Consider the following 18677-nt stretch of genomic DNA (forward strand, 5'->3'; position numbering starts at 1 on the left):
AGCGTCAAAGGGTCTCTCTGATATATCTCGAGTAAGTTGGTGCGAGCCGCGAAAGACTTGAAGAATTATATGCCCTCTTGTAGTTGTTCAGACTGTAATCTTTATTCCACAAATCCTTTTGATTCGTGCATATGTGGGCGTTGCAGGCTAAGAAAAGAATGAGACTGCTTGCAGTCTAGTAGTGGTTGTTTTTTCCCAGTGGTTCGGGCGTCTTTCGTAAGGCGTGTTTACCCGCGAGATCCCTCCGCGCGCCAACTGGCCACTTCTGCAGTGCATGGTGGGATATTAAAAACCGTGGTGAACTGGGCCCTGTTGTGAAAAAATGGCGGGCAAAACGTCGTCTCATGATAGCACGTTGTTGGAAATTACCTCAGAGTGGTTTTTGGATTATTGTATTTATCAGCTATGGAAGGAATTCAAAGAGAAACGATCGTTTTCTGCCTGTTGGAGAGATGCTATACAAGGTAAAGTTATGGGGACGACACAGTACAGTGTTTCAAACGCGAAATTGCTCGTCGTTGTTTACTCCTTCTCCTTTTCGTGCTATTTCTTACAGATTTTTTGGAAAATGGACGATTTGATATAGGAAAAGAACTTTCAAATAAACTCAGTTGCATCAGATTTATTGTTGGGTTGCTGGAGCATCGGGAAGACGTGGCTGTTTGTTCAAGTCAGGAAAGTTCATCTGATGAGGAAGATTGCAGCGAACAGAGCAAAAGGCTTCTGAAACCAGACTGTCTGAAGTTTTTCGACAAGGTAGCGGCAATATATCCATTTTCTGACGTGGAGAAGTCGCATATGAGAAACATATTAAAGTTACAGGTAACCTTGGATCCAATATCAACTGATCACTTCTTAACAAAATGCTTTGAAAAATAACTCACAGCATTGGGTGATTGGTTGAAAACGACAGAAAACTCCCACAAAGTGTTTTTTAGTTTATTAGAAAAGTCAAAGCATTTTTAGACGAGGGTCAAGAAGATTCAAGATGTTGCTAATGTATGGTTTACCTTGACTACCTGCTGTTACTTTCCCTGTCCCCAGGGATTTGCCTTATTTTTTTACTTGGCATCCTATTTTCCACCCCAGGCAGCAACAAAACAAGTAATTTTCCATCCCTAGAACTCTTGAGCTGTTTTACAAGGTCCTGGAAGGGGTGAAAACATCTCTCCCACTGGCCTCCTCCCGTTGACAGTTTTCTATGCACACTGATTAAGTATTCCACCCGACAATATACCTTCTACCAAGAGGCAACATTCCCTAGCAAAGTTCAGTCACCAAGTTTGTCCTATATCTCCTTTGCACAACTATATACTTGAACTATTGCTACTCTCTGGACTAAACTACTGTCAAAACTGTTACAAACTACTCGGATTACGTGTACTAAAGGCATCCACGGTCAGGTGTCAATCAATACCCTTGATCAACCCTCATCTTGATCAACACTCAATCAACATCTCCATCAATAATCAGTCAACACAATCAATATCAGTTGACATTCAGTTCATAGTCGACTAACTTTCACAGACATGCCATCAAGTGTTGATCGATATATAAGAGTCAGTCGATGCTCTGCTAACTATTGACCAATTGTCGACTGAGTGTCCATCAAGATGTTGATCAAGTGTCAAACTAGTGTTGACCGAGTGTGAATTGAGACGTTGATTGAATGTTGATTGAATGTTGATCAAGATGTCGATGGAGTCAGCTGAGGGTCAATCAAGGTTATTGATTGACACTTGACTGCAGAAGCATTAAGTACACATGATCCAACTACTCGACCATCATGGTGCAAGAGCTGATTTTGTCCTGCTGGTTACTGTGGAGGGATGATAGTTACAGCTGGAACTGAACCATACATAAGTTTACCCAGTTCATCTTGTTTAAGAAAATGTGCAGTTTCGGTTCCAGAAATATCAATACTTACTGCGTAGGTCATAAAAATTTCCAGAAAGTTGGGTGGTCTGAAAAGCCCGTAAAAATTTACAGGACGTGTAACAGTATGATAGGCATACTGAACAGATATACACAGTTGCAACATTCAAAGGTAAAAATTAAATAAATTTATCCATTTTTACAAGGCAAGTCCCTGGTATCTCCATCATCATTGCTAATAAAAGCTCCCTAATAAGTTCATGTGTGTGTCTTTTTTACCAAGTTTAACTGTACACCATATTTTTTTATAATTATTTTTCAACAGATCATTCTGTCACATTACAGATGTGGAGATACTAAAGGTGCTGAAAAGTTTTACTCACTGCTGTACACTGAAAAAGGAGATGATGAGGTATTAACCAAGGTTCTTGTTCTAAGAAACCTTCATGCATCATGCCATCATCACAAAATTAATATTCATGTCTGCAACTAAAAACAGTTAACAGGCATCTTCATATAAATGAGTTCAAAAAATTATTGTTCAACTTTATGTAGTCCACATAGATTGATTCGCCAAAGATGATAATCTTTCGTGACAACAATATGCGATTTGCGTGATGGCGCCACTTGACTGCAACTACCAGAATCCTTCACTTTTTCTGTTTCTTAAATGCTAATTAGGGCAATTGTTATTTAAACCTCACTGGGAATTCAAAATTTAAACAATAAAGAAAAAATGAAAGGAATTCTGGTAGTTGTAGTCAAATGATGACATTGTGCAAATCTGTTATTGAAAGTATTCTCAGTGTAAGTAATATTGGAATCTTGAAAACTCTTTACTCAGTCAGAACAAAGAAATACAGGTGTTTCATGAACGTTTTCAGCAGAGGGGTAACTGGTTTTCACAAGTGGAAAAAACTATTTCAACCGAACTTCTTTGATAGAAAAACTTTCCACTTGATGGTCAAACCAACTAGGCAAAATTATCCTCACAGCCACGGGTAAATTTGCCTGTTGCTAAGCCCTCAATGAAATCGCTGAAATATCAATAGCATCTTACTATTAATAACTTAAAGATAGGAGATTTGCATATTTGTTTTTCAACAGGAGTATCAGAATGATCTCCAGGAGTTATTTCAGTCTGAAAATGGTACATTCAAGGAAAAGTTTTTAAGGAAACACACATATGACAAACTTCTAAACCAAGTTCAGAAATTTTTTACACCAGCATGGAAAAAGTTTGAAATTCCGATCTTAGAAGAGGTAAATGGAAAAACCATTATTGTAATATGGATCTATTCTTATTGTAATTAACATAGACATTTTCTCAACAATGCAATAGGTATGATTAGGTACATGTATTTTGGATAGTTTATAGCTGTGTTTCTTGTGTTCCATGTCCTGTTATATTATTCTCAGTCTTGATGATGCATGTATAATTTATATATTTAACTAATAACTGCCAGTCAAAACCTGTCTAAGAAGAGATATTATTTTTTCTGAGCTAGGGATAGCGGACTAATGGTTGTTTTTTTTTTGACTCTTGAATGGAGTTCTGGGCTCCAGACTGGGGAGGTCAAGGCTACTTTCATTGCACCTTTGTACCTTATTCATCGGGGTCCTTGACCAAAGTACTGCTAGGATAACCTGCAGTAAATTAGTATTTTAATTTAGGGAGATCTGCTATATCCCTTGCCACTTCATGCCACAGTCTACTGATGAGCCACAGGTCTTCAATTACTAGGACTGGGACATAACTGAATCTAACATGACTTTTTTACAAACATCTTATATTTTGATATGTTTATGTCCACCAGGCTCCTTTTCTGGAGGATTCAAATAGAGAAAGGTAAAGGAGACTGTCATGTCAGTACTCCAGTGATAGCTCAATTTGATATCCTTCAAAGAACAGTATTATTATTAGCTCATGATAGAAAACTGGTTCATGTACTGTGTTTCTATCAAGTTACAGAAACATGAGTGGGAGTTTGGGAGAATGAGAACTGCTGTGGGGACACAAGCCAACAGGCAAGTGGTTCCACAGCTTTGTTCAGTTCTCTCAAACTTCCATGTGTGTTCTATAACTTTATAGAAATGCAGCAAAAATGTTTTCTATTTCTTTTAGAAAATTCCACAACAAAAAAAAGCAAACAACTTGTTTACTTTGATCATCAAAATGTAAATTCTCTTTGTTTGCACCATCATTATGTCAACAGCTCGTGCTGGTTCTGTGTTTCTTTTGAGTTATGGAAACATGATTTTAAACCAATCAGTGCACATATCTTCTTTGGGCTATTTTGTAACATCATATATAACATAAACAGTACCTTTATACTCAATACAACTCATATAGTGTTCATAGAAAGTAACTAAATGTATTGTTATGTAATTTTCATCAAGTAATTTTCAAGTAATGTAAGGAGGTAGCACACTGCGAGTTTTGCATTGTAACTTAATGTATTTTTAAGTAAAGTAATGTAAGTAATGTATGTAGCTGAATGGTAGTAAGTACTGTGTTGTAAAATTTATTGAAATTAATGTATTGTTACTTAAGAAAGAGAAAACATGTATTGTGTTTCTATCGAGTTTTAGTGTAAATCTACTAGCGTTCTATCACAAATGCCATTCACTGATTGGCCACTCTACTCACTATCTATTCTGTTGTAGACAGCGAGTAGTGTAGCAGCATGCACTGGGAGCTGCTTCTTTGTGTTTTGGAGGCGTCTTTGAAGAGAGTTTAGATTAAAGTTTTGAACAACTATTAGATACATGTGCCCTCGCCAACTATCACATGAGTGTTTCCACAGCTTTTTAGAGTTCTTCCAAACTTTCACAAGTGTTTCTATGACTCGATAGAAACACGGAGAATATGTTTTCTATTTCTTTTAGAAAATACCATGACGGAAAAAAGAAAAACAACTTGTTTAGTTTGATGATCAAAATGTAAATTCTCAAGGTCAAGATGGCTGGATATTGGCCAAGTCCTTTTTTTGTGTATTTATGGACCGAGATGAAGTCAAGGTTTATAAACTCACAAAAAAGACAGAGTCCAATATCCAGCCATCTTGACCAAACAAGCTTGGTCAGTAAAGGATTTTTCAAATGGCTTTTGTAGAAATTTTTCTTGTGGGATGCAGCAGGTAGTCCAGAGCAGACAAGATAGTGCTATCTTGCCTACTCGGGTAGCCAATCACTGCGCAGAATTTTGGTTCATCTTGCCTGCTGACAAAGCTAGCTATATAATAAATCTTCATACTGGATGACGTGATCAGATAGAAGTTAACAGTTAACTATGCTTAACAAAGTACAGCTTGAAGACTTAAAGCATAATGATTACCTGTAATGATTTCACAAACAATGGATTGAAACTGGTGTTTACCCATTGAAGTTTAATTGCAGACCCAGGATAGATGCAAGAACCTTAAGAGCCCTTTACTTTGCATGGGATAAGTCAGGTGAGGCAGAGCAAAACTGGACAAGCATTGTTGAAGAAACTCATCCTGATGTTAAAGCTCTGAAGAAAAAGGTCAGCAAGAAGAATGGCAGAGATACCACCAGCAACCCAGCAGAAAGAAGTCCTGTGACGAGGCTGCGACAACAGGTACAATAATACATGACTGTAGCGATACTCTTTGGAATAATCAAATGTGGGGCTTTCAATGTTTTTTTTATGTAAAAGATAATATTTAGTTATCATAGTTCAATCTGTTTCTGACTCAAACATCTCATATGAAACTGTCATGTTATACTTTTAATTTAAAATGCAGGTCCTGGTTGTTTGTACGTGGGTTAATCAGGTACATGTAAGTTGGGTGAAACAAAAAAGTAGACCCTGCCCAGGTTTTTTTATCATAGTAATGACAGCTAAATATAATTCAAAAATTAGTAAGAAATTACATTCTGGGACTGTGTCCACTTATCATAGACTGAGGTAATACAGATGTCTGGGATCAAGACAACTTAATACAGTTTTCACAGGGTACGTTATATTTTCTGGCTTCCAAAAGGTTACTAAAAGCAGAGCAGAAACAAGTAGTACTGCAATGACCAGTGTATCAGAGGGTATCCAGCGGTGTGAAGAAGTTATGCAGAATTTGAAGACTTCATCTTCAAAACTCTTGTAAGGGCCTTTTCTTTGTTTTCCACAAATTTTTGTTATGATTTTGTTGCGCCATACTTGATGTTGGATGGAGATTAAGATGACATGTTGCTGATTGTTGCCATGGCTAATTCTTAAAACTTTTGATCGTTATGTTAAACAATGCAAAATATGATTGTTGGCTTAATGGTTTTCATTCATTGGGTTCTGGATTCAATCACCTACTGACAATTTGCTGCGACAAGTGTAAATGCTGGGTTGAGCTTACATGCCATCCAGGGATACTTGCACTAACTTGCACAGCCATCAGTTATTCAGTGGACTTGAGACAAAATCCGATTGGAGATAGAGCAATCTCAGTTTTTAGTGGACAAAATCCTGGTAAGAGAATGATTTTAGGTATTTTACAGTGACTGTCCTTTTTACATTTTCTTAAAGCTAAAGATATATTAAATACCGGTAGTTTCCTGAAATAACACCAAAACTAATTTCCCATGGGAACTTGAGAAAATAAATTTCAAAGTTTAGATAAATTGTGCAAACACAGAACAGTAAAATTTCATCATTAGTTTCATTTCACCAGTACTTTCAAGTGTTTCATATGAAGTTCAAAATTTGTTTTTGACATTTGGTGTTGTTAGAAATGATATTTTTTGAGAAGATATTTCAAACAGTTGCACAGAAGTTTGCATTTGTGATTTAAATAATCTCGGTACAAAGTTTTCGTCCACTTGTTACTTGAACTTCTGGTGGATTCCTTCTTAAAGTGGTTCACATTTGCTGCTCAGGTGTGCAAGGTAGGGCATGTTTGAAGGAGTCAAGGTATCTCTTAATTGATCCATACAAGCCCTCCTCCATGTGTAGCCAAAAAAGATCTACTTAGTGAATCATACAAGTACAGTGAAGACTAAGGCCCAGTTCAGACGTCGTGCTTCTTTTCTTTTTTTTTTTTATTGCAATATCTTACATTACATTACATACCAAAATTACCTACTACTTACAATGTCAACGTAACTTACAGTTTAACAATACTAACAAAACTTACAATACTAGCATTATTTACAATTTGTTAATATCTTACGTTACAATAATATCTTACATTACAATTTGTTAATATCTTTCATGTAAGGGGTTAGCTACAATAGGAGGCTTTCTCACATATTAATTTGTAACTTAGATTTATGTTTCTCAATTTTAATTTTGTTTGTCAACATCACTAAGAAAGCATCAAAATAAAACTCTTCTTCTTTTCTTGAGGCAGTATATAAATAATATTTGGCTATAATAATGCAGAGGTTTAAGCTAAGATGACGAGCAAAGTTATCTGTCGCGCCATATATTATTTCATTTTTATCGAGAGTGATCCTATCCCCGTTTTTGGAGCGCCACCAATTAGTAAAGAGAGACCAAAAATGCTGAGCTTCAGAACAGGTAACAAAAAGATGGGTTAACATTTGTCTTTCTACACAGAGGTGACATTTATCATGTTCCTTCATTGAATCTCTAAAAAGTGTTGAATTATTTTGTATTGGAAAATGGCGAGTCTAGTGTCTTTTGTAACATTAAACGGAAGGCTATAAATGAGTTGTATTGTATGTTCTCTTAGACTGGCTTCTTTCATCCTTCGTTCAGCTGTAGGCGTAACAAATTTACTCTTAACAAAGAATTTAGTTGCTGATCTGCAAGAGAGTTTATCTAAAGATATCTTATCCTTCTCAGAACGTTTTTCCAAGGGTTCAGTAACATTTCCTTTGAGAGTATTGATCCATTTTTGAGGGACTGTGTGGCATAGACCGAAATAGTTTAAGAAGTTTGTGTTAATTTTGAACTTGCTACGGAATTCCGCAAAGGTTAGGAGTCTGTTACCTTGAAAAAAGTCTTCAATTTTAGTTAATCCAGCATCGTGCCATTTTTTGTAATAAATGGAATATCCTTCTATCTTTATGTGATGATTGTTCCAAACTATTTCATTTAGTACCTGCTTTTTGGTATTAGGAGTACTGCAGTTAATTTTTTGCCAGGCACACAGAGCTTCTTTGTAGAAATCAATCGGTATACCAACTTTAAGTAGCTTTAAGTCAAAATTACACTGCAGAAGTAACAGACCACCAACTGGTTGTAGATAGGAAAGAGGGATATGACTCCAACTTGCGGTTCCATTGCTGTCACTTAATCTTCTTACCCAAACAACTTTAAGTGCTTCATTGGTTATTTGAAAATCCGGCATGTCTAGCCCTCCCTGCTCTTTCGGCCCTATCATTGTTCTGTATTTAATTTTGGCTTTCTTATTCCATACAAATTGTATGATTGCTTGATTTACCATGGCAGTGAATTTTGTTGGAAATTCTTATTGTAAACAATTTCATCATTATACGAGAAATTAATTCCCAGTGCGAGTATAGAGTTAGCTGGCCAAGCAATTCCCAGTGGTTTTGCTGTGTTTTTGCGGCTTGTGCCTAACCACAATCCTTCAGTTTTACTTTTATTTATTTCTAGGCTGGAACATTCTTCAAAGTTTGACAAAAGTTTGAATAAATTTGTTGCAGATTTCGTGGCAGAAACAAAGGCAGTTGTATCATCAGCGTACTGGGATAATTTAAATTCTTTGTCGGAGGATTCCTGTCGGGGACTCAGAATTTTTCTTTGTCCCACGCTCGTGTCATGTTGATTAATTCACCTTCACATTTCATTACCGAGCTTAAAATTCACCATCTTTATTAACTTATCACTACTCCCAATGAATTCGATAGCGTCGATCCTAGCAGTATGCAGGACACCTATCATATATGAACTCAGTTAAATGACCTTGCTCTCCATGAGTTCTCGTAGCTCAGTGGATAGAGCGCCCGCCCGGTGTTTAGGAGGTCATGGGTTCGATTCCTGTCGGGGACTCAGAATTTTTCTTTGTCCCACGCTTGTGTCATGTTGATTAATTCACCTTCACATTTCATTACCGAGCTAAAAATTCACCATCTTTATTAACTTATCACTACTCACAATGAATTCGATAGCGTCGATCCTAGCAATATGCAGGACACCTATCACATATGAACTCAGTTAAATGACCTTGCTCTCCATGAGTTCTTGTAGCTCAGTGGATAGAGCGCCCGCCTGGTGTTCGGGAGGTCATGGGTTCGATTCCTGTCGGGGACTCAGAATTTTTCTTTGTCCCACGCTCGTGTCATGTTGATTAATTCACCGTCACATTTCATTACCGAGCTAAAAATTCACCATCTTTATTAACTTATCACTACTCACGATGAATTCGATAGCGTCGATCCTAACAGTATGCAGGACACCTATCATATATGAACTCAGTTAAATGACCTTGCTCTCCACGAGTTCTCGTAGCTCAGTGGATAGAGCGCCCGCCCGGTGTTCAGGAGGTCATGGGTTCGATTCCTGTCGGGGACTCAGAATTTTTCTTTGTCCCACGCTTGTGTCATGTTGATTAATTCACCTTCACATTTCATTACCGAGCTAAAAATTCACCATCTTTATTAACTTATCACTACTCACAATGAATTCGATAGCGTCGATCCTAGCAGTATGCAGGACACCTATCATATATGAACTCAGTTAAATGACCTTGCTCTCCATGAGTTCTCGTAGCTCAGTGGATAGAGTGCCCGCCCGGTGTTCAGGAGGGCATGGGTTCGATTCCTGTTGGGACTCAGAATTTTTCTTTGTCCCATGCCCGTGTCATGTTGATTAATTCACCTTCACATTTCATTACCGAGCTTAAAATTCACCATCTTTATTAACTTATCACTACTCACGATGAATTCGATAGTGTCGATCCTAGCAGTATGCAGGACACCTATCATATATGAACTCAGTTAAATGACCTTGCTCTCCATGAGTTCTCATAGCTCAGTGGATAGAGCGCCCGCCTGGTGTTCGGGAGGTCATGGGTTTGATTCCTGTCAGGGACTCAGAATTTTTCTTTTTCCCACGCTCGTGTCATGTTGATTAATTCACCTTCACATTTAAATTCTTTGTCACAAATTTTTATTCCTTTGATGGTGTTGTCATTTCTAATGGCGTAAGCTAAAATTTCCGCGCATCGAACAAAGAGACAGCCTGAGAGTGGACAACCTTGACGGACACCCCTTTCCACTTTGAAAAACTCAGATGCGAATCCATTATTAATAAAACAGCTGGAGCAATCGGTGTAAAAAGTTCTAATCCACTTTTGAATGCATGGACCAAAGTTAAAAACTTGCAGCGCCCTGAAGAGGAAGTTCCAATCCACCGTTTCAAATGCCTTTTTAAAATCAATAAAAATGGCCAAACCAGGTATACTTTCTAGTTTTGTTACCTTCATGATGTCTGTGATTAGCCTTGTATTTTGACCGATGTACCAGCCTTTGACATATCCGGTTTGGTCTTCATTGACAATGATTGGAAGAACACTTGAAATCCTGTGTGTTATAACTTTGGTAGCGATTTTGTAATCAACATTGAGTGAGCTTAAGGGTCTCCAGTTTTCAAGGAATGACTTGTCTTTCCTTTTTTTGGTATCACCTTGATAATGCCCTGTTTTTGCGTTATGTTCAGTTGTCCGTGTTCATATGCGTAGTTGAGTACCATTTCTTCACCTAGCAAAGACCAGAACCGCAAAAAAAATTCTACAGAAAGGCCATCAGTTCATGGGGTTTTTTTTTTGGAACGCTGTTTTAATATGAGAAAGCACTCCTTGTTGAGAAGCAGACGCTCAAGTTCCTCCTGTTGAGTTGCTTTGAGTTTAGCAATATTTGAATTTTCAAAGAATAGTTCATAATTCGAGTCGTTACAGTGCGCCGCAGTATATAGGTTTTTATAGAACATTTTTCCTTGTTCTAAGATTGTTTTAGGATCATTGATCTCCTTATCGTCGTTTGTTTTAAGCTTTGAAATGTGTGATTTACAATGTTGTCTTTTTTCCATATTCAGAAAATATTTGGTGTTTTTTCCGCCATTTTCATGCCAACGTATCCTGCTTCTTATTATAACACCTTTTGTTCTGTATTCAGCAATCGCATTATATTCTGCTCTGAGACGGTAAAATTTTGATATGTTTTCTTTTGTTCTGTCAGTCTTAAGCTGGTTCATCAAGTGATCAATTTGTTGTTGGAGGTGCTTTTCGGTATTCTGGCGATCGCGTCAACATTTTGTGTTGAGTAAGTTTCTTGTAGGAATATTACGTCAAATTTATATTTATGAAGCCACCTAAACAACTGTCGTCTCTTTCGTGCTTGGTTTAAACCTCTGGCATTAAGTGAGCAAAAAGATGCTTTAAATGGGGTTGTCATATTCAAATCTTAATAAATTGGTTTGAATAAAATTGGAGAATTTTTGCGGTGATGACAAAGCCACTGGTGTAACTAGCATTAGAATTTGGGTATATAAATTGTTATAAAATCTTCTGTAGTTGGCTGTAAGACGGAATCTATTAAACCTAATTGGGTACTCATTCTTGATATGTAAACGAAGATCGACACTGAAAAATAAAACCAACCTAAACACAAATAAATGAAAAGGTGCCAGCATAAATTTATCGAATTTGTACAGTTAAAGCTGCGAAAATTTAGGAAATTCAAGGGCAAAGTTAGAATCTGGCACTTTTGACTGCTTTACTAACAATTAGCAAAGGAGGCAAGGGAGTCTCAAGTATGCATATGACCTAAATGTAAAGAACTCCCTTGAAAATGTGACAGCTTACTGTGCAAGATGGATTCCCGAAGCTGTCTTGTGATCTAAATAAGATCAGATAATGATTTTACGAAGACAAAACTTTTGCATAGAAAGGAAACTTCTCAGTTTCAGGTCCACGGTAAATTTGACCATTAATTACAAGTCTGTCCACATTGAACAAGGCTGAAGCCTTTTCCCTCTTGGCCTTTCTTAGCACTGGTAGTAGCGCCTTCCTCATTTCATCTATTCCCTTGGGATAGTCATCTGCGACGCCGATCTTTAACTCAGGGTCGATATTCTTCACATGCTTAAATATACGGCCCTTATCCTTGTAAAAACTCAGCTTGGCTATAATAGGTCTTGGTCTATTCGTTGGTGTCCTTGCTGAACGTTTAGTTGGCATGCGGTGTACTCTTTCAAATTTTAAATTCGCCACGTCTTCTTGACAAGAAGAAGTTTTACGATCCTCTCTGTTTCGTATGGGTTACTTTCAGCTTCTGCTTCTCACACTCCAAAGAACTTAATGTTACTTCGTCTTGACTGAGCTTCAATTTTAATGTTGTGTATGGTCTGCATCTGGAGATCTTGCTGGACATATTGCAACATGTCTCTGGAGCTATTTAGTTTGGTTCTCATTTCATTCTGGTTGTTTCGCAAATCATTTACTTCGTCTGTTGCTCATTGTAATGATTTCTTTGGCTCTGTATTTTCTTCCTTTAGCAGCGCTAACTGGGTCTTGAGGTCTTCAATTAGAGGACAAAGAGTCAAGAGCTTGTCAAGCTTCTGATTAATTTCTTCAAAGCGAATAGCGCTTGTCTGATCGTTGTCTTGGTCAACTTGGTCGCCATGTTGACCGCCAATCATGTCAGAATCGTTAGTTTCTTCGTCCGTTTTGGAGCTGCCTCCTCTTTGACGTTTCCTACTTCTTCCTCTTTTGGGCTCATTAGGTTTTCCACTATCTTCAGGCATTTCAATGATCAGCTTCGGTATCGTGGTCACTTGTTACTCCGCCATTTCGAGGAGCAACGAAAAACACGTCTGACAACTAGCACGTTATGGTAATTACCATTGTGCTTCTGCTGTGCCGAACTAAATTGCAATTTGGCTCAACTGTAGCACGGCAGGAAATCAACTCTGATTCAGACATTGTGCCAGAGTTGAATCAGTTTAGGGTTTTCTGAAGCCTCGTAACAATTCTCCTCCTAACTCCTGTCGGGGAATACAATTTCACCAAAACACATTAACATAATTTATGAATTTAGTTTGGCGCGACAGAAGCACAACGTTTGAATCACTGTTGTGCCAGAGTCATGTAGCACGGCAGAACTTGTCGAACTTAATTGCTTGCCGAGCTTAATTCAAAAGTTTGATTCAGATGCCATGCTTCTGCTGTGCTTTTGTTGAACTTAATTCCTGAATTTATTTCGGCACGACAGAAGCACACCGTCTGAACTGGGCCTAAAATTCTTAATAGTGAATGGATTATGTACATAGTCCTGCTTCTATTATTTCCTGCAACCTTAAATTCAAACAGGGTTTGGTTTTTGGAATTGAGAAGGTTTTTCGTCTGTACCATGCAGAGACATGATTATTTATTATTATTTTTATTAATAGCTCTCATTTGAAAGATCCATACTCTAACATGGTAGCAGGACAAGCTACGCCAAGTGGAGTTTTTGATAATGATGATGAAGACAGAGACCAAGATTTCACTGTAAAAAAGTGTTGCAAAACAGTGGTTGCCATACCTGACAGGTTAGATGTATAAGATCAATTGAGCTAATTGTAACTATAAGCAATGTAGTTGCATCATGGTTGGCTCACTGGACTCCAGGTTGAGCAATCTAGGTCATTATGATGTGTGGGCAAGACACAGGGTATGAGAACATTTTTTACCAGTGAAAAATTGAATTGCAACAATTCACAACCCAGTAGCACAGACCAGAGTGCTGAATTGCAGTGTTTGATGATACAGATTCATTTTCATGGCAATAAGAAGATCATGGGAAAGTTGTCCAAGGCATATTCATTTATAAGGTGGCTAAAAAAAGTGAGGTTAGACACACAACATTTTTTTAAAAAACACCATAATGATTGAATTTAGCACCTGAGATGCTCATTTACTTTTGGTTACTGATGAGAGGGTACTTGTTGGGTGGAGAGGGCACTTATTTGGGATAGAATGAGTTTGGGATGGAATGAGTTTGAAGGATTTTAATGAACAGTAACTGATACTATAACTCAAGAACTGTAGCAAAAGAGTTTCTCATTGTCATAGCATCATTTGTTTCCTCAACATTGCGTTCAGATGAGAAAGTAGACTAATAGCTAGTTGACTTGTCTCATTAGTCAATGTTATGTCAATGTCTTGAATGTCAACAGTGGCAGTGTTGGAAACTAGCATTCTCCCACTCGCCAATGTGGGTGTTAAAAGTGTCGTGCAAATACAAATCATTGATCAATTTGTTGTAGTCATCTTTTGGTTTAGGTCTTTTAGTAGAATTTTTCATTGATAGGAAAATGCCAGTCTTTCATGTGTCAACAAGCTGTTCACTCCTATGACTTGATTCTATGGATATATGCGAATTTGGTAGTGCCAGCTGTTCATTTAGCTGTTTTTCAGTTAAAACTATGGAAATGTGGAAAAAATTCCAAGGCGTGTCAAAAGCTGATGGTAAAAACGAGGATAAAACAGTAAAATTGGTCCCCAATCCTAACAAGGGGTCTCATAAATGGAACAGAAAAAGAAAGGTCAACGTGAAATGGCAAGCTGGGCCTCTGTAATTAAGAGATACCAGAGAAACGTATGTTTGTGAATTATTGCAAGTATTTTTTGTGGGGAGCATCCTTCTGGACGAGTGAAAATTACACCGGGCAAGTGGATTTTGAGAGTCATTCACCCCAGTGGTGAGTGCTGTAAAAATTTAGTTTCCAACACTGCAGTGGGGATACGTATTGGAAAAGGGTACAAATTAGAATATGGGTACTTATTAAAAATACCACTCAGAGACACTTGTTAGAAAGGAGGTACTTCTTGGAAGGAGAGTGTTAAATCAAATCATTGTCAGTCTGTTTAAGTAGGTGTCCCCCTTCCCCTTTGTAGGAAACTACTGAGGGGAGATGTCTGTCTTGGCAGGGGTGACTGCTTATGGGACACTGTGCAGGAGTAGTGCCTGTTTCAAGGCTGTCATTAATTTTTTTGAGTCAACTGTAGTTATGATCTTCACACCTGTAACAGACAAGTTTGTTACCTTTTGCGTGAATTGTATCAACTGTAGTCCAGTTCACCCATAACATCAAGGGCCCATCAAACATACTCAAGCATTGCAGGTGTTATGGGTTACAGCCCTTGTTGACAGCCCTGTGCTTAGTGGAGGTGTGTTCAGTTGCACGGTTCTTTTTACTTGTTTGTTTGTTTTTGAATTATCGTCTGTTGTTTTGAATTTTCCAGCCCCAGTGGAAAAAAGGTAGACAAAAAAGGTAAAAGACCCCTGGAAACCAGATCAACTAGAAGACGATATAACGAGGCGCACAGTGATGCTGAAGAAATAGAATGGCAATCAGATGACGAGACAGACAAAATGCCCAAGGCAGTCAGTGAGTCAATGTGATATTTTCATTCTGACTGATGGTTGGCAGCTGGAAAGGCAGCTGTACATACCAACTGGACTCACAACTAAGTCGGTTTAATCCCTGTTTTAATGAAATAATACTTGATAAAAAGCCTTTTGTACTCCAGCACCACATGAATTTCTTTTTCAGAACTGTCCGGCAGCCCAGCTAGACGAAGATGTCTTAATATAAAGCTTCCTATTGTTCCAGGAAGGAAGAAATGGAGTGTTGAAGAAACAAAGTGGTTAGAAGAAGGAGTGAGGCTGTACGGCGAGGGAAACTGGGCAAAGATTCTGAGCAAGTATAACTTTGTTGGGAGGACATCAGTTAATCTAAAAGATAGGTGGCGCACTTTACAGAAGAACAAATGATGCTGGAAAGTACTAGATGATATGGTAACATATGAAACTCATTCTCATTCAAAGAAAAATCAAAACTATGTATTTGGGTCCGAGCTAATGTTAAACAGGCCAACAAGTTCTTGTTTTTAGGCAACTCTTTTGTAAACAACTATACAGAATGGTTTGTTTGTTGTTGTTTGTGAGAGAAAATTCTAATTATGTTCTCAAATGGTACCAAAGAAGTTAAGACTAATCTAATTACCACTAGATACTAAATCTAAAGAAATACAATGTGTTAGAACTAGGCAGCTCAACAATAATCAGGCTGACTCCTAGCAATCTTCCTTGTTTGTGACATATCTGACAATAATGACCATCTGCCATTGAGTGATTACAGTCGAACCTGTATTTAGTGGATCTGTTTGGTACAAATACTATACTTTTAGCAATGTCAAGTATTTTTGACATATTTTGATCGTTTTTTGAACTTAATGTCATATTGAAAAGGATCTGCTTGATGACACCTGAAAATTGTACCCACCCCCCACAATTTTGTCTGTCAGTTGACCACTCTGGAACTTTTAATTTTTATCTGATTGTGTACATTTGGGATGTAACATAGTTGATATTTGTCACTATTTTTTCCCTTTGTTAAGGTATTTTTAACTGAATGATGACAGACTTGCCTCCAGTTTTGATATATTGTAGAACACTATATAATTTGTACTGAAATGTTTATTTGAGCATGCCTCGAATAAAATAATATTAATATTTAGTATTTGCATAAACTATGTATATTTTTGGTTGTCCAGTGACTATATTGCATGTTCTCTGACTTTTCCAGGTTGAAATAATTTTAAGTGTTGGAATTTTATTGCACAAGACTTTTCTAAACCACTTATAGTCTAAAGATCTTTGCATCTTTTTTGTATTTTAATATTATAATTATTATTCTATATCTACTGATTATTATAGCAGTGATCAATCAAGTAGTATTAAAAAAAGATTTTTACTAGACTACACTTTATATTTATCAACTGACTTATACACTTAACACAATTCAGTCATGTCTGACATCATTATTGGCAGTTCAATGATACTAATCATGCAAAACTGGAAAATTTCTAACATGTAACTTGACTTTCCTATTAAGCTGCCTATAGAATACCCTGGTATTTTTCCTCACATTGGTCATTCAGCTCATAATGTAACACTCTTCTCTAGTGGAAAGAAACATCATGTGACATTCAAATAATATGCCTGCAAAAGAGACTATGTTACCCCTCAAACAACAGCTACAGCTAGGATAGAAGTAACTGGTTCAGAAATAAATCAAAGCAAGCACACAAAAATGGGGATCAATACTTCCTAACCAATTCTATCTTTTTAGCTAAGAAATATATTTTGGATTATCCAGTGCTTGCAGCTTTGGAGTTATTGGCAATGACTAGAAATATGTTTAGATGGCTGTTGATTTTCAGTGCTCACTACTCCCAGGCAGTCTTTCAATAATATTGATGTTTTTTTGTTTTTGTCAAGTAGTGAAAGGTCTTCAGAAAATCTTCAACTGATCCTCATTCATTAGTCACATTTCTTTTATAAGATAGATGTATCTTGGCATTAGTTACCTTAGTCTTTGTAGTATCACTGTATATTTTTAGCAGTCTTGCAGTATTAATTTTGGCAAACCTGTAGGGTAACTCAAAATACAAATGACAAGTAGGAATGAACAGCCATGATATCCACTAAAATATCTCAATATCTAATATCCTACCTGTTTCTTACCTGGAAAAAAAACATGAAGTGTTTCCTCACAGTTAAGAGGATAATTCAATCAAGAGTACAATAAACTATGACAAAGTATTTACAATTTTCAAAGTGGAATTAGGATGCAAATTATGAAAATATTAAATAATTGAAAATATAAAGAAATGTTATTTCTCTTTCCACCTGTGTTTGGAATATTTTCACATATGGCTAATAAATGGATTGCAGGATAAAAACCAACCATGGAGATCTAATTCCCAGTGACACTAGATGTGAACAATGCTGCCACAAGTTTGTCGTTTAACCTAGGGTATCCTCAGAGCTTGAATAATTACAAAAGGAGCTTTGTATCAAAAATATGTTTGAACAAAAAGTGCAAAGACAGAACACTGGGAGAATTCAGTGTCGTTTTTCTGATACACATCTGGGTTGCTCTGCATTCCTCGTGAATTAAAGGTCAGTGCCCTTCAGCTTGAGACAATGATCATGGATGTAGAAACAGGAAATTTCATATCCTTTTTAAGACCCTTTTGTAATTTAAATAACAGTGCATTTTGGTACGTATTTCACTTGGACTTCCTTTAGGGTTTTCCCGGAAAACAGGAGACATTTCAGAGAAATGGTGGTATACCCAGGGGGCTTTGGTAAATGGGGCCACTGATTTTCTTATAAATTGATATTGCCAAACAGTCTTGATATTGGTATGAAAACAGAAGAGAAAGGACAGAGACTAAAAGAACTGAGAATTGTGTTTTGACAAGACGTCTCCACACAAGTGTATCACTGTTGATCATGACTTTTTCAGATTTGGGTGGCCCTGAAAAGGGCCGGTGTGTTGTTGTCATTGTTGTTTTGTCTTGTCTGGGTATGTTGAGCACTCGTCTTCAATATCTTGGTCTTGTTGTCCTCCAACCTCGTGGTCTTTTAGTTTATGTGTTTTTTGCTGTACTTTAGTCTCTGAAGTCTTCTGTCTTCTTGTCTTTAGTTCAATTTCTTTCGAAGGAGATCAGTCCATTAGCTGGCATCTCAAACTTCTATGGGGTACTGGATTCGGCTGTCAAAGCGGTTTTGTCTCTTCTGTGAGGTGATAGTCGGTCTTGAGTTGCAGTCCTTGTAAAAGTCCTATACTATTTTCGGTTACCTAAGCTGTCGTTGTTTCAGTCCCTAATAATCTATTTCCTAAGTTACAAAATACGTCTCTCAGACGCCGCATTTGCCTTACGCATGCAGGCGCATCTTAAACCTAAGGAGATTTCTAGTTTTCTACTTCTCTTTTAAAAAAATCTAACTCGATCAAACACGTACAA

The 18677-nt window shown here is 37.3% G+C and overlaps 1 protein-coding gene across 1 annotated transcript; it reads left to right on the top strand.

The window, feature by feature from the left end:
* Positions 1-279: 279 nt before the first annotated feature.
* On the top strand, positions 280-17466 carry LOC110066300 (uncharacterized). The gene is made up of 10 exons (XM_020773520.2): positions 280-464; positions 557-822; positions 2201-2287; positions 2983-3138; positions 3693-3724; positions 5275-5476; positions 5883-5995; positions 13265-13405; positions 15102-15247; positions 15413-17466. Exons 1-10 carry the CDS (start codon positions 323-325, stop codon positions 15631-15633), a joined length of 1506 nt encoding a protein of 501 aa, XP_020629179.2. The 5' UTR covers positions 280-322; the 3' UTR covers positions 15634-17466.
* Positions 17467-18677: the final 1211 nt, after the last annotated feature.

The sequence above is a fragment of the Orbicella faveolata genome, unplaced genomic scaffold (genome assembly GCF_042242905.1).
Source record: "Orbicella faveolata isolate gen_17 unplaced genomic scaffold, um_ofav_v1 contig_1, whole genome shotgun sequence".
In the NCBI taxonomy this organism is placed as follows: Eukaryota; Metazoa; Cnidaria; class Anthozoa; order Scleractinia; family Merulinidae; genus Orbicella; species Orbicella faveolata.